The sequence below is a fragment of the Prunus avium genome, chromosome 2 (assembly GCF_965620075.1).
Source record: "Prunus avium chromosome 2, drPruAviu1.hap1.1, whole genome shotgun sequence".
Lineage (NCBI taxonomy): Eukaryota > Viridiplantae > Streptophyta > Magnoliopsida > Rosales > Rosaceae > Prunus > Prunus avium.
Window position 1 is genome coordinate 31,492,663 of NC_142285.1, and position 25,458 is coordinate 31,518,120.

General features: G+C 35.8%; 3 protein-coding genes across 3 annotated transcripts; 1 reads left to right on the forward strand and 2 right to left on the reverse strand.

Annotated features, from left to right (window-relative positions):
• Nucleotides 1–474: 474 nt before the first annotated feature.
• On the reverse strand, nt 475–3,927 carry LOC110749013 (squamosa promoter-binding-like protein 7). The gene is made up of 3 exons (XM_021949011.2): nt 2,809–3,927; nt 1,482–1,600; nt 475–1,233 (listed from the first exon to the last, which is right to left on the reverse strand). The coding sequence occupies exons 1-3, from the start codon at nt 3,504–3,506 to the stop codon at nt 746–748; spliced, it is 1,305 nt and encodes a 434-aa protein (XP_021804703.2). The 5' UTR covers nt 3,507–3,927; the 3' UTR covers nt 475–745.
• Nucleotides 3,928–14,350: 10,423 nt separating this feature from the next.
• On the forward strand, nt 14,351–15,522 carry LOC110749004 (metalloendoproteinase 4-MMP-like). The gene has a single exon (XM_021949002.2). The coding sequence runs from the start codon at nt 14,417–14,419 to the stop codon at nt 15,314–15,316; it is 900 nt and encodes a 299-aa protein (XP_021804694.2). The 5' UTR covers nt 14,351–14,416; the 3' UTR covers nt 15,317–15,522.
• Nucleotides 15,523–20,130: 4,608 nt separating this feature from the next.
• Nucleotides 20,131–21,616, reverse strand: LOC110749019 (zinc ion-binding protein). The gene is made up of 2 exons (XM_021949019.2): nt 21,333–21,616; nt 20,131–20,721 (listed from the first exon to the last, which is right to left on the reverse strand). The coding sequence occupies exons 1-2, from the start codon at nt 21,428–21,430 to the stop codon at nt 20,397–20,399; spliced, it is 423 nt and encodes a 140-aa protein (XP_021804711.1). The 5' UTR covers nt 21,431–21,616; the 3' UTR covers nt 20,131–20,396.
• Nucleotides 21,617–25,458: the final 3,842 nt, after the last annotated feature.

The following is a 25,458-nucleotide window of genomic DNA, read 5'->3' on the forward strand; positions in this document are numbered from 1 at the left end:
ATACAATGGGGCCCACATCTATTAGAGAGGTGGTATGAATGTGGTATGAAAAATATGGTAAGCCTAGCATTTTCCTTCGAATTGAGATGGAGCTATATAGAAATCTTATAAGATTAGGACGTGGATAGAAGTATAGTTGATCCCTCATTTGTTAAGATCGAATAGTCCTGATCCATATTGATTGCAAAAGGAAAATGGAGGCCCAATCGTATTTTTCTTGTTCATTAGTTCCATGTTTCAAGAAGAAAAGTTATTGACATACCTTTCAAACTAGTAATCAATCTCTAAACCTTTTCATTGTCTCGTTCATCTTCCTCCTTTTCTTACAGTCCTTAATGAATAAAGAGAGTGAAATCTCTACAATGGGAGTGAACTTATATTTTATTTTCGGTAAAAGAATGGAAGTGAACTTTATCAAGGACAAATGCTTTTACGAAACAAATACCAGTATGCATGCGGGACAAGAGGCCTGTCCCAACACATAAAGAAAATATGTAAACCAACTAATTAGAATGTATTAATGTCCATCAACGAACCAAAAATAATATACAGTTCGACAAACTTATAACACAATAACACCACATCCACACGCGGCACGGTGTTACATACCATGAATCTGGAAAATTTTCTCGCCCTAATTTGTCTAATTGGCTAACTGACCTCACACTAAAACAAAGCAATCAAAGAATTATCTACCTTTTCACAACCAAAAAAAAACAAAAAAAACAAAAAAACAAAAAAAAGGTTAGACCACACTGGCTCCGTGAAAGGAGTTCCACAAATCACACTCTTGATCTTCTTCAGCCTTGGTTTTGCCCCTTTCAGGCAAGAAGCCGTATGCCGGACTCGGAGCTTGCCGGAGATCAAGCGTCAAATGCGCACCACTGCCCTCATGGAACCTGTCCCAACCATGTGGATAATTATGATCAGAAAACATCTGGTGCTGCTGTGGTTCGACTGAATTGGACCATGATTGGCCATGATCACAAAACAAATCTTCGGTTGCATGGTTGTTATGTGACGATGAATCCCAGTTTCTGTCTTCCGATGAATTAATGAGCTGGCGAGCCAAGACGGCTGCGCGGTTTTCGGCAATGAGCTCACGAAGTGCAGCACTGGATCTTGAGGAGAGATCAGAGGGAGATACCCAGGAATCAAAACCAGTGTTCCTGGATGACAGAAGAGAGAGAGCACGTCCTGTCGGAGTTGATAAGTATCCAAACCTCCCGTTTTCTGTTCACAAAAAGAGAAATTCTCCATGATTAGCGATAGGGTTTTCCTTTCATTAATATCGGAGGTTAGCAATAGGGTTTTCCTTTCTATAATCTCTTTTCTTTTGGCGGAAACTAAATTCGCAATGGCAAACATCGATTCGGAAAGACTCAAAGAATCTCTAAAGAATTTCTAAAAGAAAATTATCAAGAAAGCTAAAAACAAAACAAGAAAAATTAAGAACGCGATAAGGAGAGAAATGTACACACCTTGAGAAGAAGTTCTGGATAGAGAATCATGAGAGCTCTTTCGTCTTCGCTCATTATGGCCAGCTAATCTCCTCCTACAACTCCTCTTAGACTCGTCAAACTCTGACACTACATGAAACCTATACCCATTTACCGATTTACCCACCCATTAGAATTTAGAACAACCAACATCATCATCATCTTAATAATACCAACTATTGCCAAAAATATATAATAAAGTGTGATGAATCTTTTTTTTCTTCTGTTTGAACATTTGCTGACATTATTGAATGCATCAGACTAATTCTGATGTATGAGCGAATGTATACGAAAACATTGCTAAAAGGTTGGCTTAAGCCCTTTTAAAAGAATCATCATCCTGTGATCTTCATCAAAGTTACTAAAAGTTGTCATGATCTTACAATTAAAGCAGAAATAAAATTCTTCTTGAGGCTCAAAAGCTTATTGGAAAAAACAAGTCCACTTCATAACCCAATAATTGTCTTGTAAGTTTTTATTATTGAAACTCAAGCAAAAACAACACAAAATAAAAGATTTGATTCCCCCTATTTCATCCTATTTTTACACTTTATATATATATAGTCCCCTTCTATTGAAAGATCCCTCAAATAATTTTATTTGCAGGATGTCCTTTAAGGTCTCCTACGATTTTTTTTTTCAACGATCCAAACCATCTATTTTTTAAGTCTACATTCATAGATCATCCTTGCAAAAAATTAGAGAAATCAAAAACTGTTTCGACATCCAATTGTGTCTTATAAATATGTTGCACCGTACTGTCCAGTTCAATAAAGGATCACATTTTTAGAACAAAAGGAAACTGATCGAAACTAAGGTCAAAATTAGAATCCGATTCGCCTTTTTGTCTCTTTTGTAGTAAAAGAATATGTTAGAAGGACCGGATTTTTGAACTGCATTAGTGATTGAAAAATGCAGTCATAAATAAGTGGTTTTACTACTTTAGGCCAAGAAAACATTAATATATATGGTATCAAGAATAAAGTTGTTTCTTTTCCGGTCTAAAAGTTTAGCCTCCCATTCATACTTCTTCAAAGAAATTATGGTAATTTGCACTTAGTTAATGTTCTAACAAGTGATGATAAACCAAAAACAATTGTTCTCTAATGATCAAGTTCAAGATGGCAATTTCCACTTAGTGTCAGTTTTTTTTTTCTTTTTCTGGAAAAAAATGGTTAAAATATTTAAAATATTAATAAAAATGGAAAGGAATTGTAGTTCAGATTAACAACTTTATCCATAAGAATAACAATAATAATAAGAAGAAGAATTCAGCACAAAAATAAAGAAGAAATGAAAAGGAAGTAACCTGCTGCACTGCTGACAGAAGCGCTGCTCTTGTCCCAACACCGTGACCTTGGAAGCCTTGGAGTGCATCTCGCACACCTTGTGCCTCCGGTGATACTCCTTCGCGTTCATCAGCGGCACGTGGCAACCCTCCACCTGACACCGCGGCACCACCTTCAACGCCAAAGTCGCCCCGCTCCCATACAGTTGCTGCGCCGCCGCCGCCGCTGCAGCCGCTCCTCCTCTGCCTCTCTTGCTCATCACGCCCACCGGGAGCCCCGCCACGTGTCGATCATCCAGGGCATGAGCATGAGCACGAGCATGATCCTCGAAGTAGTGCCTCTTCCCCAGCTTCAAGCACATCAGGTGTGGGTCCGGATGGTAGTGGGAGAGGGCCCCGCCGCCGTAGAAACTAGAGTGCTGCTGCTGCAAGGGATGGCCCATTATGAACGCGTGACCGCCGGCGCTGGCCTCGGAGCACGTGGCGGAGCTGGAAGCCCCCCCCGTGGCTGCCACAGTGACGGCGGCCGGAGAGTAGAATGAGTTGTTGTCAGTGGCAGCAGCAGAAGCAGAAGTAGAAGTAGCACGACCCCATATATCCCAATTGGTGAGGTAGGTGTTGTTATTACCATTTTGCCCTCTGCTGCTGCTGCTTATGTGACTATTATTATTATGATCAAGCCCTAACATGTTCATGTTCATGTTCCCACCTATTTCCATATCTCTTCTCCACTGATCTGAGAGAGAGAGAGAGAGAAAGAGAGAGAGATGGGTTTTGGGTTTGGATAGTTTTGGTGGTAATATTGGGTACAAATTATAGGCAGAGATAAAGGACCAGCTGCTAGTGTATTTATATGTGTGTGTCTATATATATATAAGGGGTAAGAGATTTTCACAGAAATGGGGGAGCAACAGGCTGTAGGAGTTGCCTGCTGGTTGGGTATCACATATATAAGAGGAAAGGGGTTTCAGAAGAGAGACAGCGAGAGAGAGAGAGAGCAGTGAAGGGTTCTCTCTGGGTTTCTTTTGTTCTACACCAATGGGGTTAAAGTGATTAAGCAAAAGGCTGCAAATTTTAAGTTCACTCAGAGAGAGAAGAGAGAAAGAGAGAGAGAGAGAGAGAGAGAGAGCAAAGTGGCACGTGAGAGGGAATGGATGGACATGGGAGCGCACGTGGGAACAGTGGTAGGGTGGAGCCAGCCAAGCTCCTCTGGAAAATGATTTGATTGAAGAGAGTCACTGCTATCATCAGTATTCAGTATGAGAGAGAGAGAGACAGAGAAAGGTGAACTTGTGATTAGACCAGAGAGGGTACTGAAACAGAAAGAGAGACGGACACGTGGCTTCCTACTAATTGATCCAATAACAATATCGTTTTCAAGTTAAACATTTACCTAGTCCTGTAGCGTGCGATTTTCTTACAAAATGTCTCAAAATAGTACTTCTAATAGGCTCACTTTCATTCTTACAAAATGTCTTAATTACAACAGTACTCCACGAAACTTTAGTCAAATCTTATTTTGTCACCCAAACTTAAAATGGTCCACTTTCATTCTTTTATCAAGATTTGGTGACCCACATTGCCCATGTTGTCAATTCAATCTAAAAATTTGTTAACTTTGATAACGTGACAGGGGAGTTTTTGTAATTTCATACACACGGATCATTATCCAGCAATTAGGTGAGTGACGTGGCAAGTGGACCCACCTCCACATAGATAAAAATATAATTAAATATTATAATAATTAAAAATAACTAAAAATTAAAATAAATCAGAAAAAATATATTCAAATTATACGGAGTTTCACTAAAATACCCAAAATGGGGGCTAAAATTATAAAAATACCCAACACCCAAAACACTTTATAAACATACCCAAAACTCATCATTACACACACTCAAAACCCATTTATAAACATACCCAAAACTCATCATTACACACATACCCAAAACCCATTTTGAGTATGTTTCTATGTTTAAATAGTGCTTGGGTATTTTTATAAATATCTATAATTAAAAACCCTACCCAATCGCCCTAATCCTCTTACCCACCCACCCACCATCTACCGACCACCACTCATGCCTCCTTGCGTCGCAAGTTTATAGCTTCGCCGACCAAAGAGAGAGAGAGAGAGAGAGAGAGGGATGTTAGATTGACATCTCTCTCCAAACCAAGAAAAAAAGAGATAAATCAAACAAACAAAAAAACAAATGAGAAAAAGAGAGAGAAACAGTGGCGGACCCAAACTTTCGTTCATCTGAGGGCTTAAAAAAATTCAACCAATATATAATCAAACAAAAAATATTTCAAACTTTGAATATTAATAGCATCATCTAATAAGTAAATTTACAATTGTCCTCGACGACTTTTCATATTCTGAAAACGTTGCATAATAAGCTCATTATCAATACTATTAAATATGTCTTTTTCAAGATATACTACCAAACAATCATTCATCCATTGGTCTCCCATTCGATTACGCATTCTGTTCTTCACGATGTTCATAGCAGAGAATGCCCTTTCTACTGAAGCTGTTGCAATTGGAAGTGTTAACGCCAATTTTATGAGAAGATAAACTAGTGGATATGCCTTATACTTTTTTGTCTCAACTAGTGTTTTTGCAAGAGCAGCGATACCTTGTAATTCCGAGTTTGTAACAAAAACTGAGCAGCGATACCTTGTAATTGCAATTTGAGCAAATTACATATTTGAAAAATTCAGGGCTAGTTAACAAAAAATGCAGATGAGAGAAAGAAGAACTCAGAAGGTTGAAGAGGAACCAGAAGAATTTTGGGTGGGGTGTCTTGGGGGAGAGAGAGAGAGAGAGAGAGAAGGGGGGAGGAATGAGGTGGAGAGAAAGGGAGGGAGGTTGCGCTTTGATGAATTTTGGTGGTTGGTTGGTTATCCGGTGTTGCATGAGTTGGGGGTGAGTATGGTGGATATTGGTTAGGGAGGGGGATGGACGGGGGAGGATTGGGGCTGTTGGGGGAGTGATTGGGGCTGGGTAGGGTTTTTAATTATTTGAATATATATATTTTTGATTTAATTTAATTTTTAGTTATTTTTAATTAATAGAATATTTAATTATATTTTTTTCTATGTAGAGGTGGGTCCACTTGCCACTTCACTCACCCAATTGATAGATAATGATCCATGTGCACGAAATTACAAAAATACCTTTGTCATGTTATCAAAGTTAATAGACTTTTTGATAGAGTTGACAACAAGGGACAAAGTGGGTCACCAAACCTCGGTCAATGAGTGAAAGTGGGCCATTTTGAGTTTGAGAGGGCAAAGTGAGATTTGACCGAAGTTTCAGAAGGCATTGGTGTAATTAAACCTTTCTAATAAAATTACTCACTTATATATAATATTTTACTTTGTCAAATTTCCAATAAGATACTCTACATTCTTCAATACGAACAAATATATTTGGCAAAACGAGGTTTCACTCTTTGCTTACAATGTTTTTCTAACAAGAAGTTAAGATGTTCCTTATTTATTATAAAAGTGTTTACAGTTCTTACTTTAGTATAAGAAGATTTTGTATTTACACAAGCATTTGAAGTCTTAGATTTGATTCCTCCCTTTCCAAATATCACTTGTATTAAATTTTTTTATATAAAAAAAGTAGTTTGTATCTTGCCTTTGGTTTTACTATTTACTTAAAAGAATGCCCAAATACATGAAATTTTACGAGGGGGGCTCACTTGTGTAAAGACAAAAATGTGGTTGATGTTGGCTATAAACTCTCTCTTTTTTTTTTCGACAAAAATTAAAATAAAAACTCTCTCTTTTTTTTTCTTTTTTTTTTTTAGTTGTTTTTGTTTTTGTTTTGTTTTGGTAGCCGCTAGGAGGGGATCATGAAAGGTTGGTTATAGAACATAGAGGATATCAATATGCTATCCAGTGCCATCATGGTGGGACATGTACCTGATTTTGTAGGGAAAGTAAAATCTTTTATAGGTCCCCATGACATTTATAGCATGAGTGCCTTACCTTTCACAATTAACAGATTAATAATGTAAATAACTTATTTCGTTGGAAAAAAAAAAAAAAAAAAAAAATCAGAAAAGAGAATAATATTGACAAAATTTCAAATTAGGTTTAAATATACATGGCAACTTTGGTGTCAGTCATTCCTTAAGTCATTTCATCTCTTACTTAAACTTAACAAACCCAAAATTTACAATTTTGTGCATTGACCATACCTTTTTTGTTGGTCATGCGACCCTACTAATTTTGTACACAAATTTACAATAAAATGCGTGCAATACTTGTCGGTTCTTGTACGAACTTGCCTAAATAATTTGAGATTCATATTATTCATCCGACCACAAAAAGTTGGAGAGAAATAGGTCAACTCACACACCCTTTTTGGTTTTTTGTTTTAACCTTCTCATTTTCCCAATATTAATTAGTTAAAAAAGGGAGGAAAAAACCCTAAACTCACATTTATGTCAAGCCATAATTTCATGTGTGTGGCGGCCTCTTACAAGTTATAAAGAATCAAAAATTCAAACTCATAATACATACGAAAAATAGTATATGTATCACATATGTCAATAATTATATTGCTTATCGGTTGCAATCATAATTTTCCTCGACAAAGGGATAGACAAATACATTCTGAACAAGAAAAATTGCAAGAGATAGACAAAGAGTAGCAATTTAGCAAATATCTTTAAAGTCCCCCCCGGCCCCTTCCCCTTAAACCCAATAGAAAGAAAAAAATCAAAATTTCACAAACTAAAAAAAACCTTAGGTCCTTTCATGCATTCATATTATACATGAAAAAATGTTTTATGTAAAAATATTGACTATGAAAAATGGTTTTTCAGAATAATCATTTTCTCAAGATAATTTTTGGCGGCTTTTATTCCTTACACATCAAATAAGAAAACTTGATTTTATGGGATTTTAGTATGAAGTATATATTGGCTTAATGAGCCATCATTTTTAGCCTAAATCGTATTTTGCACTAAAACTGTTTTTTCATATTTTGATTTGGTGGGAATTTGATTTTCTAGTATTTTTTATTTGAATCCAAATATAGGGTACTTCCTTATTTACATTGTAAACTGAAGAAAATGGAGTAATGTAAAAATAAATGAAAGTAAGAGGACAAAGACACTTACTTAAATGCTGAAAATGGAAATAAGATAATCTGTACACTTGGAACCACCACCAACTGAGCAAATGGGTAGTTTGAAGCACCTACTTGTGCCTTAATAAGTCCGCCACAACACATGTGGGTACATATCAAAACGTAAAGTATTTGAAATAATATACATATAGAAATACATAACAGCATATTACTTTTAAAATATAAAAAAACTTGAGTGGGGCTTGGGACCACATTGGTACCAGTGTGGCTCCGCCCCTATTTATGTCCCTTTTCAATGAGAAAGACTTTCTGAAATGAGGATAGCACTATTTTGCTATCCCCGACCAATAATGTTATGACATACGTGATAATACTTCCACATGTCATAGCATTATTGACCGGGAATAGCAAAACAGTGTTATCCCTGTTGCAATTGAGTTTTTCTCCTTCTCAACACCCATTCTAGAATTTTTTTTCATATTCAATCAACTAGAGTTTTTGGATTGGTGTTCTTTATTTTATTTTTTTTAAAAATTCCTATAAAATTGAACTTCACTTGGGTTCCACCTTCATATGCGATCATTTTGGTTGGGATGGTGGATAGCAATGTTATTATCCCACAATTAATGCAGGATGAAAAGTTGGTTTTGAGATTTTACGTACCCCACACATATATTTTCTCCCTTGTAAGGTCTTCTCTCCAACCACGTACTCAAAAAATGATATGAATATCCACCACTCTTTTTCTCACAAACAAACATATTCCAGCATCGTAGACTTTCGACATAATGACCCATATCATAATAGTGTGAGTGAAATCATTGAACATAATTGTGACCAGTGACGGATCTATATGGGGACAAGGTCGAAAAAATTTGAACAGTTTGATTACTTGCAAGTAAATACATGTACATGGATTTTGTTTCTTTGCTATCAAAATTAAAGTTTGGCAGGACATAAATCTGGTTGTGAATACCCAATAGTGGGAACTAGGATCCATCATCATCATCCACAAAAAAAGATCTCTGATTTCCAATATTACTCCTCACATTGGCTGATTGTGACCACTCCTTATTGGCATTCTTTTTGAATGGTCAGAAAAATAATTCATACTTTGGAAGACTGTTTTTGCTGACAAATGGTGGTTTTGAAACCTAAAGTTACCAAGTTATCTGGAAACTTTTTTGTTTCTGCATTTATCAGAAGTTATACGGCAAATCTCCTTGTCATGGTTTACTTAATCACAGTGTTATAATATAAGTAAACGAAACAATTGATGATACTGCGTGAGAATCCCAGGTGGCAATGCATGCCAATGTGAAAACAATATAGTTTCAAAGTAGTTTTTTTATTTGGAAGAATTTATTCGGATCCAAAACAAACCAAATTGTCCAGACATTACTACAGGCAATCGTGGAAGATGCAGTAACAATGACAGATCGAAGTACTTTTTTGAACAGCTATCCCCAAACGGTACCAGACAGCAGCAAAACGACCGTGAAAAAAAGGTATTGGAATTACTGTCACTTTTGCTTCAAGTAAAATAGTAAAAACTAACTATGATAATTGAGTAAAAGCAAAAGTACTCTGCTGTCTGCTCCTATTCAAGGAACTATATGGACGACTTTTTTGAGCAGCAGTCGGTGAACCCACAAATCAAAACAAAAAACCACATATTAGTTACTGCCCGACAGTCACTTGTCAACTCTTTTTCTTTTCTTTTCTCTTTTTCTTTCATTTTAATTTTTGAGAAAAAATCATTTTGATGTAGCATATACTTATCACTCCAGTTAATCATTTTGTGAATATTAACTCTAAATTTGGATATAACTTCCACATCCCTTCTTTCATATATACCTCACTCTCTCTCTATCTTATACATTGAATAAAATTAGGGTGGTGATTTTCCCACTCTCCTTTTATCCACCTACACTCTCTTTTGTTTTTTTATTACTTTTTACTATAAGATAAAAGAAAGTATAAATGAACAAAAGAGAAATCAGAACGTACAATTTAAAAAAAAAAAAAATATAAGTGGATAAAAAAGAAGTGGGAAAATCAATACCCTAAAATTATAGCGATGTATGCGCTTTCTCCTGGCTTGCCATCAATGCGTATGGTTAAAAAAGACTGAGGAGGAAATGAGCATCCAAAGAACTGGGACCCATGCCACTGATTAAAACTCTGACTCTGCGATTGTGCCACGTGTATGGTCGTAAAGTTCAGTTGTGCATCGTATGGTCTCTTTAAACGTACATGCGCAGAAGACTCAGAGCTCAAAAACTTTATGTGGTTTTGTAGTTTGCGGGAAATTTTTTAGAATTTTCTCCAAACAATAAGATCAAGAGAGAGAGAGTGAGGGGGAGGAAATTGAAACTGTGTACTCTAGCTTCGTTGGCTACATGGCAAAGTGGGTACTCGACACGTGTCCAAACAGACCATGGTTTCAAAAAAAATTGTAAGTACTCTAATAACAGAGATGAGCGTGCAAGTTACTGAGTGTACGATACATGGGGAGCATGAGGCTACGTTGTTTCTTTTAATGAAACACCAACAAGGATTACAAAAGAGATGAAGAAAGCATTAGCGGGGGGACCATTTTATTTATTTATTTATTTTATTTTCTGGGTTCATCTTTTAAGGGTGATGATGATACGGGATAGGAGGAAGGAGGGGTCCATCAAACCATGTTTTTAATTTCACTTGGAGATCTCATCAACTTTGGGATAATCATTGTACGAGAATTCGGATATTATATTTAAAGCATCACAATTATGGTAATCAAATCTAAAACTTTTACGCATGGCTTGTTTAGGCATGTTTGATCAAGTCCTTATTACTTTAAAAAAGGCATCTTTAATATCCACAAATACGTCATATCATATGATCGTATATATCCAGAGAGAATCAACCTTCCTCAAAGAAGGTACACCCAATGGATCGAGCAGATCTTAAGATACAAGACTAAGGGTGGTAAAAGTCAGTTAAAAAAGAGAAGATGATTGCGACCTTTCACTGTGAAAAGAAAGTCCAAAGTTCACTGTATACCTAAAGAAAATCATTCAAACGAAAAACACAGTATACAGCTCTGATAAAACATTATCCATACAGAATATGTATATAGGAGAGAGAGAGAGAGAGAGAGAGAGAGATTAGTTGCATTAGCACAATTCGTTTTGATAAAGCAAAAGGGTAGCAAAAATCCCATTAAGAAAGAAAGATGGTTTCAAATGTGAAGACATGGAAAGTTTTCACCAAAAAAATACAACCTAAAGACGTGTGTGGAGGAAAAAACGACACAGACAGAGAAGTTATTGTATGAATCTATCTGAGACTGCTGAGTCAATCTGGGGGCCATGCTTAAGTGCTTAGCGCACAACCCTCCATCTTTCTGAGTTGATAAAAGAAAAGTGGGTGCAGAATATTGCAGATAAATATGTGTACCACAACATTATGTTTTTATGTATATATATTATATGGACCCTACCAGCTAAAAGCTAATCTTCCATCATTTTCAACTCCATACATGTGAAATAGAAACCTCCCAATTTACTTCACATTTTGAATGATCTGTTTCATATCGACAACAACTAAAAGGATGTCTACTCTACAAAATTCAATTCCATTGGAGCTTTGTGCTTTTGGAGGAGTCACATGCATGCTGCTTTGGATGGATGAGCCAGAGGGCTCACCAGAGCCATTGAATTCAATTGATGAACCTTGTGAAAAGTGTGTCAGGTATATACGTAGAGCTAGGATTTTGGTCTGCATTCCATAGTGCTCTTCTACTGTAACCCACTGGAAAATTCTGCCATACAACAATCAATCACTTTGAACATGTTTGCGTTCGGAGTAATATTCTCTATTGTTATTCCTTGATATTACATTTGGGTGAAAAATAAAGGCTTGGCTTTGGCATTAAAAACCTACTTGGGCTTGTCCTGGCCGACGTTTAGCTCTGCAGAGTGTTGGTCCCATTGCAAATCTGTGTCTAAGTAATGGAACCAAGAAATCCAATGTAGGACAGATGAGCTGTGCTGTAAGAAAAGGATCACGTGGCTGGCAATTGTTGGGTTGGGGGCCCAGATTTATTTCCAAAGGAGCTTGGTCTTATTTGGGTCTCAAATTTGAGGCCTACCAGAAATCACATCACACAAGTATTGTACACCATAGTCACTGACTCACTGTCACATCACATAAGGAGCTTGGTCTTATTTCTTATGTAATTTTTGAACATTGTTGTTTTTAATTTTTACTTGACATTGTTTGTATAGGGACCCGCGCAGGAAGAGGGTAAACTAGTGGTTAGTCCGATGAGCAAGCCCTTATGTGTTAGAGCATCCACAGTGGGGGGTGTATAAGGGGGTGTATGTTAAATATACACCCCGAGTCACCGGAATCGTCTCCAATGGTGAGATGTAAATGGATGTAAATATACATCATCACCATGGGGATGTAAAATAAAATGTATATTTACATCCATTTTTACATCCCTTGCAGGTGGGACCCACCCGAGAAAAGAGAAGAAAAATGAAAAAAAGTCAACATAAAAGGCTGGGACTCACGGCTACACCCCCGAATTTACACCCCCTCACTGGAGCAAAAAACATATTTACACCCCCCGGAGGTGTAAAGGGGATGTAAAAGTGGCTTTACACCCCCGATTTACACCCCCCACTGTAGATGCTCTTAGAGATGTTTGCGTAATCCTCACGGCTTCGTCTTGTCGGTTGTAATTTGGTTTCTCAATAATGTATATCACTTTTTCTCAACCCAAAAAAAAAAAACAAACAAAACAAAACTTCCATCGAGACTTTACTGAAAAAACCCATTAATCTAACTGAGCTGGAGCTGTTAGCCTATAGGGCACATGAAGGAAGTTAGACGGATATGGGTCAGGAATGTTTACCTGAATATTTTGTTTGATGAAAATCTAAGCCCAACAAAAACAAGTTGAGCCCAGATTTGTTTACTACCTGGAAATTCATACTACACTATTACTAATTGATTTTAAATTAAAAGTTCACATTGCAATATTTTCTTTTAATACAAGCGATATTTTAAACTACAAGAGAGTAATAGGGTTTCTCATACACATTGCCAATGTGTCATGGAGGGTCGAATTTGAAAGACCACTGGCCTGCAAATCAAAATCATTTTCCACTGAACTAGACCTCGTTGGCATTCACATTCGAACTTATTCACTCAAAAGTTGTCTCGAATGCCATTGATGAGTTAGATCTTGATGGTTAATACCTTTGATAAATTTTCCTCCATTGGTGGCAGACTTGTAAAAGCATCCAGGATACTCTGCAACATTAATCGCCATAATTTGCGTGCATGTCACTATGCGCCACGTGTAGAACTAGAACCTGTTTCTTCACAAACATAAATGAAACTTTGTTCTACCAAAATTCCTATAGTTTGGGATTGTTTTCCCTTTTTCTGGTGAACAAGATAAGACAGCCAAACATAAAATTGATAATAAAAAGGAAGCACACATATTATTAATTCCATGACTTGCTGGTCCATGGTTGTTATATTGGTTGGCCTATCAATTACTGTTCTGTAAAGGGAAATAATTTCCAGCGGGAACAGCATAAACTAACTACCAGCAGTTGGAAATTTGAGGTTGCAAAAAGTTACTGTATACCAAGACAGTTTTTCTGTTACAAAAGTTGGTTTGGTAGTGTCAAGTCAAGTACTTAGTTGACAAGTTATATATGAACTAACAAACTGAGAAGAAGCTAGCTGGAAACACAAAATTGGGTCATAATAGAAAGTAGTCAGGAAGCAACACTGTGGTTGTGTCGTGGCCTAACATGGTAGTTGTTTGTGACTTTCCAAACAATAAAGTATGAAACTGTTTCAAATCAAATGCTTTCTCAGAGTTTGACCAATTGAGTCATCCACACGCCTAAAAAAATTATCACAATCCTAACGACCACGAGTGCAAGTTTCAGACATTTGAGCTAGCTAGCTATCCTTTATTATCTTTACCATACGTGCACCAAACTTGGACTTGAAAGCTAATGATTTCCCAAACTTATAACTTATAAGTGGGTTTCCACCCGATTTTAACTATTTGTCATGAAATGTTATATTAAATGTTAATTACGGGTTTTATGCGATTAGTAATGTTGTCAGAACATATAACTTTGTCATCTTGATTGAAAATACGAAAAAGAAAATTTGTAAAAAATACGTTTTTATGACAAATTATCATAAGGAACATTTAATATTGGTGAATTCACTCCTTGAATTGATGCCCTCAAAAGTACACATATATATCCTTTGAACTATGTATTCAAACCCTTAAACACAACATTTGAAACTTCATTTGATAGTAGGATCACATTTTCACATGATCATCACAATTATGTCATTGACTCATATATATATATATATATATATATATATATATAATACAAATGTTTCACACATCATGATAAAAATGTTTCATCTGTAGTAACCGCGCACATCCTTAAACACAACACACCATTATAATTTCCCTATCATAAGATGTCTGTTATCTTATCTTCCATCTGTCCTTCATATATTAAAGCTTCCTTCCCTAACCTCGAAACCCCTTCAACGGCTCTACCTGCCATGTCTCTGTTATTCAGTTATTACCTCTCCCTTTTCTTCTTCTTCTTCTTCTTCTTCCTCAACCTCCATGCTTGGAGAGCCAGCCCCGACACCGGAATCTTATCATCAGAGCATACAAATCATCACTTCACGTTGCATGGCACACAACGTTATGTCTACTTTACAGGAAAACCTAGGTGGGTGCGTCCCATGACGCCCATGACACTCACCTACGCTTTCTCTCCTGACAACATGATCAACTCCTTGAGCTTGTCCGATATACGACACGTGTTCAAACGGGCTTTTGCCAGATGGGCATCCGTGATTCCAGTGAGCTTCGCCGAGGCTGAGGACTATGGCTTCGCGGACATCAGAATAGGTTTTTATAGTGGTGATCATGGTGACGGAGAGCCGTTTGATGGGGTGCTTGGGATTTTAGCCCACTCGTTTTCACCGGAGAGCGGGCGGCTCCACCTCGACGCAGCGGAGACGTGGGCGGTGGACTTTCGGACGGAGAAGTCCCCGGTGGCCGTGGACTTGGAGTCGGTGGCCACGCATGAGATTGGTCATTTGCTAGGGTTAGGGCATAGTTTGGTGAAAGAGGCGATTATGTACCCGAATTTAAAGCCTAGGGATAAAAAGGTTGATTTGCAGCGTGATGATATTGAAGGAGTGCAAGCTCTGTACGGATCTAATCCAAATTATACGGTTGGTGATTTATCGGAGTCATACATTTCGACAAATTTGGCCGTTGATTTCAAAACTTCTAGACGATCAAAATGGGCCAATTTCATCCTGGCTTTGATCATAATCTGTTCGTGCATATGTAATTGATTAGCTAGCATCACAAGTTTGTTTTTTTTGTTTTTTTTTTTGGGCCGAGATCAGATCAGAGAGTGTAATGGTCCTCTTTTACATTAGCATAAAGGTTTTTTCTTTTTCTTTTTAGAAAGTTTTGAAGTTCACAAATGTCACATTTGAGCTTCAATATGGTAGTTGCTATAAAATTCTCGAGATAAACATGAAAAATAGGTTTAACTTGTCTGAGCTCCAACCTAGCCCATATAGGCAAACTTGGGCCAGCACTATATGACATCAAATTTGGATCAAGTTGGGCTCCAGTTGGACCTGATCTCTAAAATATACCTTAAACCAATGTTTTTTTTGGGTCATTTTCTAGGAAGGAGGAAGGCGAAGTATTATATTAGGTTACCTCAAGATTGTCTTCTACGTAAATTGAACTCGGGTGCACACTTTAAGGAAAGGGGAGAGTGTGACCCACTTTGACACTGTGGTGCCACACCCATATGCTACCTTAAACGAATGTATACGAGATGCTAAATATGTAGATTAAAAAAAACTTTAACATAAGTTGTGATTAGTCATTATTATTGGGCGCACTAACCAGATCTCTGTCGTTTTCCTATGTGGGAAATCAAGCCATAAAGTCAAATTGGAGTCTTAATCAAAAGGTATTCTTTAAACCAATATAAGGAAAACATGGTGGCCAATGATGTGATTAATTTGTTTGGACCCATTGGACTTTAGAAGACACAGCATTGATTAAAACATATTTTTTTATATATATGTGTGTGTACACATATTGATGCAAAGTGTTGAACAAAAATGAATCTATAAAGAGAATTTCATTTGTCATTAAAGAAAAATAAACAAACAAACAAGAAGAAGATCTACCAGGAAGATGTGGAGGCTGGCGGAGTAAAATAATATCCATAGATTAGATACAAGAAAGAAAAAAACGAAAAATGTATTGGTGGGTGGTTGGGAGGTCGATGGCATTGGCCATTGGCAACTCATTTCTCTCCCTTTTCTCTCTCATTTTCTCTCAGATGGAAAGTAACTTTCATCTCAAAAGTCAGTGAGCGTGTGTCTGTTTATAAAAATGATATCTTGACCTACAAGCATATTTCAATTTTTAGTTATCATCCACGGACAAGAAGTTTGTACGTAGCTCTAAGGTATTACTTATACACGAGTTTGCAAACAATCTTGAATATTCCTCATGGGTATTTTTTTTTATATAAGCGCCAGTCTAAACTACAAAGGTATCGGGGTTTTTTTCACACACATTATCAATGTGTCATGGGGGTTCGAATATGAGACCACTGGTCTACAAATCAAGACTCTTTTTTCACTAAACTTGACCCCGTTGGCTCAAATTTCTAATTTTAAATCCTAGTAAATGTTTCGTCACAAGTTCGTCTATTGGCATTAAAAAAGAATAGGAAAAAAATAATCCATGTTTAGAATTTTCTTTAGGTAGCATGCGCATGCACTGTGATAAAATCAAGACAAATTAATGCCTAAGTGCTTGACTAGTGGACATCTTTAAACTAAAGAACCCATTATCAAGATCTTGTCTAATGTACCTTATATTAAATAACCCTTTTATCATCGTGATAATCATTTGTGTCCCTGCCAAAGTCATATATTATATATTTCACAAATCCAAGTGAAATTGACCAACATGTTTTATGATATAATAATGTGTTTGTGAACTTGAGATCATCTCTCACAGCCCAAGTAAATGTTTATATGTTTACCTACAATAATGGCGGTGAGAGATATACTAATTAATTGTTTAAAAGAGAGTATTTACATGCCGATATAATCTAGCTCGATGAAAAATGACATTGGTTTGCAAAGGTGAATTAAAACAGAAAATCTCAAATGTAAAGATAATTTCTCTTAATCATTCGAGCTACAAATCCTTTACATCACTTGTTTAATTTGACTCGCTTTACACAAATAACTATTAAGATGACATTTCTGATGGGTGATCACTTTCCCTCATCATCACAACATCGAGAAGTACTACTTAAAAACGAGAAAAGATTTCGAGTGGAGAGAGAGTTGACATTTCGATACTAATTAATGAAACCTAAGTGGCTGATAGAAAGCAACTCCATGTGTTCCAAAACTGTGATTGCAAAATCCATTATTTCAGACCACAAATTAAGATTTGTTTTTTTATAAGTGAAGAGGTCAACTATCGTTCATTGGACGACACTGTTTTTGTTTTGTTTTTGGATTTGAAATTCTTATGAATAAGATAGAAAAACAGAATCAACCAACTAAATTCATTCTAAGAAGTTATATACACGTGAATGAAGATATTCTTGGTTTTGTGATCAAGAAGATGACACCCAATTAATTTTCTCTGGATGTTAGCGTAGAGGCAATGCCTACATATGCGTAGAAATTAGAATTTTGACATGTTAAATGCCCCAAATCATCACGCAAACCATCATATATTAACATCACCAAGAGAGAACAAAAAAATAAAATTATCCAAGATTAGTATTATTTTTTGACCAAGAACTCTAAAATTGTTATTTGCAATAATACTTGTTAAATCACGAATGTATATTCAGATATATATATGATTTCATATCATCGATAACTTTGATTGATAATAAAATAAGAAGTTCTTTCTTGAGATTTTGAATATCAAACCGTCAAATTTTAGCTCAAATAGACATCAAATTTCCAATATATATAGAAAAATATTATGTTATCAAACTGTGAATACGGACCACTGATCAAATTAGTTCTTGTCTAGCTATGTAAGATTGCTAAATCCATTGAATTTGTAACAACTAGATTGAAAATCAAGGAAATTCAAGATAAGCATAGAGAATCCATTTCCATTAAGAGAAAGACATTAGTGACGATCTTTAATGAACGAAGATATACATTGAAGATAAGCATATATGCTTTCTACTAATTAATCATTCTTTGTTACTAATTTGGTGTAGCTCAAAATAAGTAAGAGAATCAAATGTAAAGAAGGATTGGGATTGTATTGGAACGAACGAAAATAGCACTATTTTCATGTGCTTTGTTGCTAGAAACTGCAAATACAACTTGCTGATGCAGGTTTGCTTGTAAGTGGGATAAGAGGAGGTTGAGGGTATGAAGGCGAAGCAAACCATGTGACCCATCTTAATGACAGTTTGGAAACAAAGGAAAGTGTGGACCAATGGAGGAAACGTCTCTTGGGTAAATCATGTATTATTTTTAGTTAGTTTCCTTCTTCAATATATATATATATATATATTTTATACAAACGATACTTTAATCTAATCTAAACTACGGGGAGGGAGAGTCAAACTCAGATGCACATGTGCTCTAAAACCAACTTGGCTAAGTCCATGTCTACAGGCTGAGAGAGAGAGAGAGAGAGACTAATTTGATAGAGTTGGGGTCATATGGGAATGCTTCTTTAGGAAGCACTTCTGCTCATATGCGTTTCTAATAAAAGTGATTTTATTATATAAATGTTGAAATTTTCATATAAAAAGTTCTAGTGCTTCATGGAAAAGCATCTTGAAGTGCTTCTTGAAGAAGTACAGACCAGGTGCTTCTCCAGAAAGCACTTCTATTACCCATAAACACTTTTAAGTTTTTCTGTCAAACGCTGTCATAAACGCTCTTGGATATTCCAGAATCACTCTAAAACATGCCAATAAATGTCTCTTACCAACAAATAATTTAAAGTAATTATACAGAATTCAAATCAAAATATATAAGTTTTAATTCTCAGATGATGTGACACTATTTTATTTATTTGATTTCTAGTCGATTCTGGTAAATAATACATAGTTATAACCCGACTCGGAATATTTGACTGATATTTTGGGGAAAGCTCTGATGACTTTTCGGTATGATTTGTGTGTAATTTATTGAGTGTTTGTAAGTCCAATCAACCAGAGAGAATAAAAAATAATAATAATAATAAGAATAATAAGAAGAAGAAGAAGAAGAAATAATAAGAAAATAGAATTGGACGGAAGAAAGAAGATGGCTTCATTGTCAATTCAAGAGACCCCCAATGAGGAGGAGTTTTGTTGCTTTCTCATAAATGGCCAAAACACGTACAGTGGAAGAGACCTTATCAGCTTGTGTACTTTGGAGATATTTCAGAAATGGAGCATGTGTAAGACGAAGAAAAAACAATTAAGAATTCATGATTTAAATGAATGGCCTAGGAAGCAACAACATCCACTCAAATTTCACATCTCCAACCCTCAAATTCCAAGCACTCACTCAGCCTCCCTCACAAACAAGGAAAATAATAAAAATCTTGGGAGAAAACATATATATATATATTCTTCTTCCCTAGTTTTTCATATTGGTGACAATAATGGAGAGGGCCTAGCTATCTATTAAAGGCCTTCCTTCAATGAATCTGTAAAAGTTAGCAGCTTTAGGTACTATGAATTCTTTGGTGAGAAGGCATTCAATTCTCCTCTCACTCATCAGCAGAGTCTCAAACAAGCAAAGAGGAGGGTGCAAGTAAGTTGTTGTTTTTTCCAACTCCCCCAAGAACCCCCCGGCTGTGCCAGAGACAAACCCTACACTTGTACAAATCAAATACTCTACTCCTTGTACGTACGTACAAATCAAATACTTCTTCCCTACGTACAAATCCGTCGTCTACGACTTTTTTGTGTGTACATTTGGGTAATCAATTTGATAAGAAGAGATCACAAAATCTGTATTAGTTTAATTAGCACCAACAATCCTACCTTAATTGATTAATTATCACATGACATTAAGCTTGTTTTGTGTACTTCATGCAGCAAAGCTTCTTGATTTGTAAATTAATTAGCTCATGATATTCATTGATCCCAACAAAGCTTACGTTTTTTTATTAATAACTTAATTACTTAAAAACCACACCACAAATTAAGAAAACAAAACACATATCGAAAACAAGTTATATATAACATATATATATATATATATATATATATATATATATATATATATATAATTAACATAATCTACTTCTATAAACACTTAGAACCCTTTTAGTTTGACGAGGCTGCTGATCATCATGGCTAGCTGTTTTGATATCACACTCACACACTCACAGTCTTAAGCTGTCTTAACACATTACATCCTTGAGAAGCTTGTACCTTCGTGCGGTGGGTCTTGGTGACGGCACGCCGCTGTTCTTACTAGCCTTCTCCCCGCTGCCGCTGCCGCCACTGTCTTGATGATCACGGTTTTGTTGATGATCGTGTTGCTTGATCTTGTGGTCACCGGAATATTCGGACCGGCTCGAAGCGCCTCCGGTCTCAACTCCCCCGACCACGCTCGATTTCTTGGAAGAGCCACCGTGCCTTGTGGTGCTCCTCTCTTGATCACTTCGGCACCAATCGCACAGTTCAATTGGCTCCGCGTACTCACTATAAAAGTTACTACAATACCTGCATATATTTGAATACATATTAAGTTTTGTTTTTTCATTTATTCAACAAACTTTCGTTCATGAGATTTGATTACGAATGGTTTCACAAGGTAAATAACAAGCACAATTAATCAGGCCAAAAAAAAAAAAAAGTGTAACACAATTTCACATGGGTATCATGCTTAATTAATTAGTAAATGATTTATTTATTTTTAGTATCAGCATTAATTAGATTATGACATTATAAACATGTTTATATACATATAAAGGTTGATGATGACATAGGATGGTTTTGCTATGGTACTATATATGATGAGCATCATCTATATGCATGGTATGGTACCAATAATAATATAGGTTGGTTGGGTGGGTGTTTTATGGAGAGGGGTTTCTACCTATTCAGTTACCAGTAGCTATCACACATGAATCATGATGATCATGATGATGATGGTGATGATATAAAACATCATGATTTCTATATTTATACACACCCACTGACTCACACATACATACATATCTATACACAAGCTAGCTAGCATATATTTTATATATCCATATATCTATTTGTATGATGCTTGGCATGTATATGATGATGATGATGATTATGGTGATGATGGTGAAAATCCATACGAGTGTTGAAAGCGGTTGCGGCATTTGTTGCAGCGGAAGAGCTTGTCAGGAAAACCCACGTCACCACACATGCAGCAGACAGTTTGAAGATCCACCATGGCTGATTTTTCTTGAAGCAATTCAAGAGCTACGAACCCTTTAATTAACACACAGAATATTTTCTATGTATCAGGAGCATACCCGAGAACCCAAGAACCCAAAAACCCAAAACACCAAACCCAAGCAGAGAGAAAAGATATACAGAGAGAGAGAGAGAGAGAGAGAGAGAGATGAGAACTAATGATTTTAAGTCGGTGTGTGAATTCCATGTTTATACATGAAATAATTAATAATTAATATTAATTATAAACATAAATATATATATATATATATATATATATATAATTAATATTAATATATTGGAGGAGATATATACATAGGTAGACCACAGGTTGCTTGCAGTCGTTTTCAGTTAGGGCAGAGGGGAGAAGAATGGTGAACCTTAAAAAAGAGGTGGGAAAATGACACTTCTGCCCCGGGCTGAGCTTGCCTTCTTCCCTACCTATCATTTCTTTTGCATTTCAATGTCCATATCATAAAAAAATAATAATAATAAAATAAAAATGGCATGTTCCATCCCAAGAGCTATCACTACGCTCCTCTTTAATTGAGTGTGATGTACGCACTTGGATTTATATATTTTGTATGTTTATGAACTTTTTGCACACATTTCAGATTTCATCGTACACTTAGTAACAACTTTTTATATTATAGATAGTGTCATTATTTTTCTATTGATATTAATTACTTGCACTTTACATCTTTGATGTGGTTGCTGTCTACATTTTTTATATTGAAACAAATGGGGGAAAAGAACAACTTCTTGTTGGCTGCCTTGAATATAGGCGCATGAAGCATTCCTTCATCAATACTCAAATGCACGATGGAGAACGCATCCGGAATTTTAGGTTATAATTAAATTTAAATTTCTCTACGAACAAGATACTCCACTTTAAATAGATTTGTTATGAATAAACAACATGTAATGCATCATCTTAATTATAATTCCACACTATATATTCAAATGTAGATATTTGCAAGTTAATGTGTTATATTGTTTCTTACAGGAGAACGTTTTGAATCATATTGACACATTTAGATGCTTACATTCTAAGATTATACATGTTTTATAGTGTATAATAAGATAATTCGTTCACTAGTTATGTGAGCCGGTGTAGAACCATCCCACCTCATCAAATTTTAAATTGATGGACTATACTAAGTACCAATTAAGCTTCATGCCATCAAACTAAACCTCAATGCTTACCCTTTGCCTACCTCCAAAGTTATATTTGCAAGTTGCAAAACAAACTTAATTTTCTTACTAACAGAGATGAGGAATTTGAATTTGCAATATCTTTTAAAATTTATATAATTAGTGAGTGGGAAATTAACATATACGTAATGCATAATATTATATTATTTTATTATTTTATCATATTTATAAGAGGTTAAGATCATTTATTCTTATATTCAAAGTTTTAGGTTTAATCCCCTCCTCTAATATCGCTCGTATCATTTTTTTCTTTTGGGCGAAAGAAGTGTGCATTAATTTCTAGATATTTCTAAAAGTTACACCAAACCTTGACCTTCTCACTTTATACAGTAAATCCAAAATGTGAAAGTTGGCAAAAACAAGTGGGGAGAAATTTCACGCGCTTTTGGAGAAGCATGGTTGGCAAGTTCCAAGCATTGCAGTGTGGTAAAAGGGTAAAAAGCAAATAGTATGGTCAACATTTCATTGGGTAAATTAATAGTTCAGTCAACTTATAAAGGTATGGATATGTCCGTCAATAACCTATTTGTAGTGGATAGTTTAGGAATATTAAGAATTCCACGTACAGTATTGCTTTTTCTACCTTTAGACAAAGCCCACACCACACCACTAAAAATAAAGCGAACCTGCGATTTTGCTACAGTGCTTCGAGGGGTATAAATATACGAAACAGTACCGTGATCATGACGGTCCAACAAGGACTGAAAGCTACCAAAGAGAGAGCGTAAGCAGATCAATCCAACGGCCAGAGATCGGTTTCAATGTGCAACTCATGTGTGATATTATAAAATTGTACCTCCCCCAAGTCGCTGATAAGCACAAAGTGGGCCCAGGTTTCACTTTTGGTCCGCTTTTATTTCGAATTTATTTATTGGCATCCGAGTACCGGTTTCAGCCTCCAATTACTGGTGCCTATTTGCCCTTTTCAGAAGAAAATGTAATTTTTTATGGGGATTCTTTTGTCACTTATTGTTGCCCTTTTTCTTCTACTTTTTTATTTTTAAATACCCATTTTATTCTTACTTATCCTCTTTTCAGAAATTAAAGTTTTTTTTTTTTTTTTTGGTTTTTTGGGTGTGCGTGTTGGGGGAAAATATCTTCTCCGCATCTCACCTCACTCTTTTCCCTATGTTGGGTAAGACATGACTGCATGGAAGCGGATCAAGAAACTAGGGTTTGGTATTTCAAACTATAAATCGAGGAAGTTGGCCAAATTAGACCCATTAGCTTGAGTTTGTTTTGTTTTTTTGTATGTTGGGTGAGACATGACTACATAGGAGAAGATAAAGAAACTAGGGTTTGCCATTTCAAACTGTAAATCGAGGAAGTTGGTTAATTAGACCGATTAACTTGATTTTGTTCGGGTTTTTTGTTTGTTTTAAAATTAGTGTTAAACCGTATTAAACCGGCTATTTTTCTTCAAAACTCATTGTTTCTACGTGTATTGATGCTATTAAATGGGCTTTAACCTTATCATACTATTCTCCCAACATTGAATCAACCCGCCAATAACCTTAATTTCTTCCTCTTTTCTCGCTTCTCTTGGAACCGTTGTATTTCTCTTTTCTCTCCATCTCTCTTTTAGTCGTCTGTAAATCATTTCTTATTTTCTCTCGCATTGCAAATATCGCCGTAAATAGCAATCATGCCGTGATTTCATGAAATGATTTAGTTAATTAATTTAAATGTAAAGGGTGTTTTGATAATTAACATTGTTCTACTTTGAAGCCACTTGCTTTCTCTCTCTTAGCATAGATCAAGAATTTTTGACGGTTTGATTAAAGGAATTTCTCCTTAATCGAGCTATTGGAGTTGCTTTCAATGACTAAACACCACCAAATTAAAGTTAAATAAATCCAAAATCGCATTTCAGATCCGCTCAGCCAACATTAATCTTATGGACTAGCGTTTCTTATGACATTTCTTCATTTGTTATTGTCCTAACACGCACGTTGATGAATAAATTAGTTATAAAATCAATTAGAAAGGTCGGCAGAAGGAGCTAATCATCATCAACTGTCATTAAAAAAAAAAAATTAAAAACAAAAACTCTAGCAGTGGGGCTGATGGATGGTGATGGTGATGATCGTGAAGGAGGTGATAGGTGGGTTGGCAAAGCTACCTCCCCTAATCCCTTGTGGGGTTAGGAAATTTAATTTGATATTAATCTCTAAATTCTGAATCAACTATCACAAACAACGACACAAAACTAACTTAGCCATCATTCTTAACTAACTAGCCCATAATTACTCTTCAAAATATTTAGCTACTTTGTCATCATATCTAAAAGCAATCATCAAATCAATTATATGATGAGAAAATTAAGCCTAATCTATATGAAAAAAATAAAAATAAATTATCATCACCGTTATCAACAACAGTAAAAGATAATCAAGTGATGGAGTAACAGTATTGTACGAGGTAATTAGATGGTTGGGTGGGAGGGGACATATGTAAACCAAAAGATTGAGTCGAACAAACCGCCCATCACAATCACAATCGAGAAAAAGCTATCCAGCCAGGCAAATGAGGAATTCCTGTGGTTGTAAATGTATACTTATGTATTAGTGTTATACTTTAATTTTATCGGATATGAATTTTAACACGTGAACTAATAACATTACGTGATCGCATTTTCATCACTCGTATATGGTATGTGTAAGGCTATCCTCCATTCCCCAGGTGGAGAGGGTGCCACGTCTCCTTTTGTATATCAGCAGTTCTTAATCATCATGGATTAAATTCTTATGTTAGACACGTCACATACATGCATGATTACTAGATATGCATATTGCATGCATATGCTATATC

Excerpts from the sequence above, each read along its gene's own strand:
- LOC110749013 (XM_021949011.2), bottom strand. The coding sequence starts at position 3,506 with ATGGAAATAGGTGGGAACATGAACATGAACATGTTAGGGCTTGATCAT. Across the intron at positions 1,601-2,808 it reads TTCTGTCAGCAGTGCAGCAG|GTTTCATGTAGTGTCAGAGT; the intron begins GTTACTTCCTTT and ends AAATGGGTATAG. Across the intron at positions 1,234-1,481 it reads ATCCAGAACTTCTTCTCAAG|AAAACGGGAGGTTTGGATAC; the intron begins GTGTGTACATTT and ends TTTTGTGAACAG.
- LOC110749004 (XM_021949002.2), top strand. The coding sequence starts at position 14,417 with ATGTCTGTTATCTTATCTTCCATCTGTCCTTCATATATTAAAGCTTCC.
- LOC110749019 (XM_021949019.2), bottom strand. The coding sequence starts at position 21,430 with ATGGTGGATCTTCAAACTGTCTGCTGCATGTGTGGTGACGTGGGTTTT. Across the intron at positions 20,722-21,332 it reads CGCAACCGCTTTCAACACTC|GTATTGTAGTAACTTTTATA; the intron begins GTATGGATTTTC and ends AAATATATGCAG.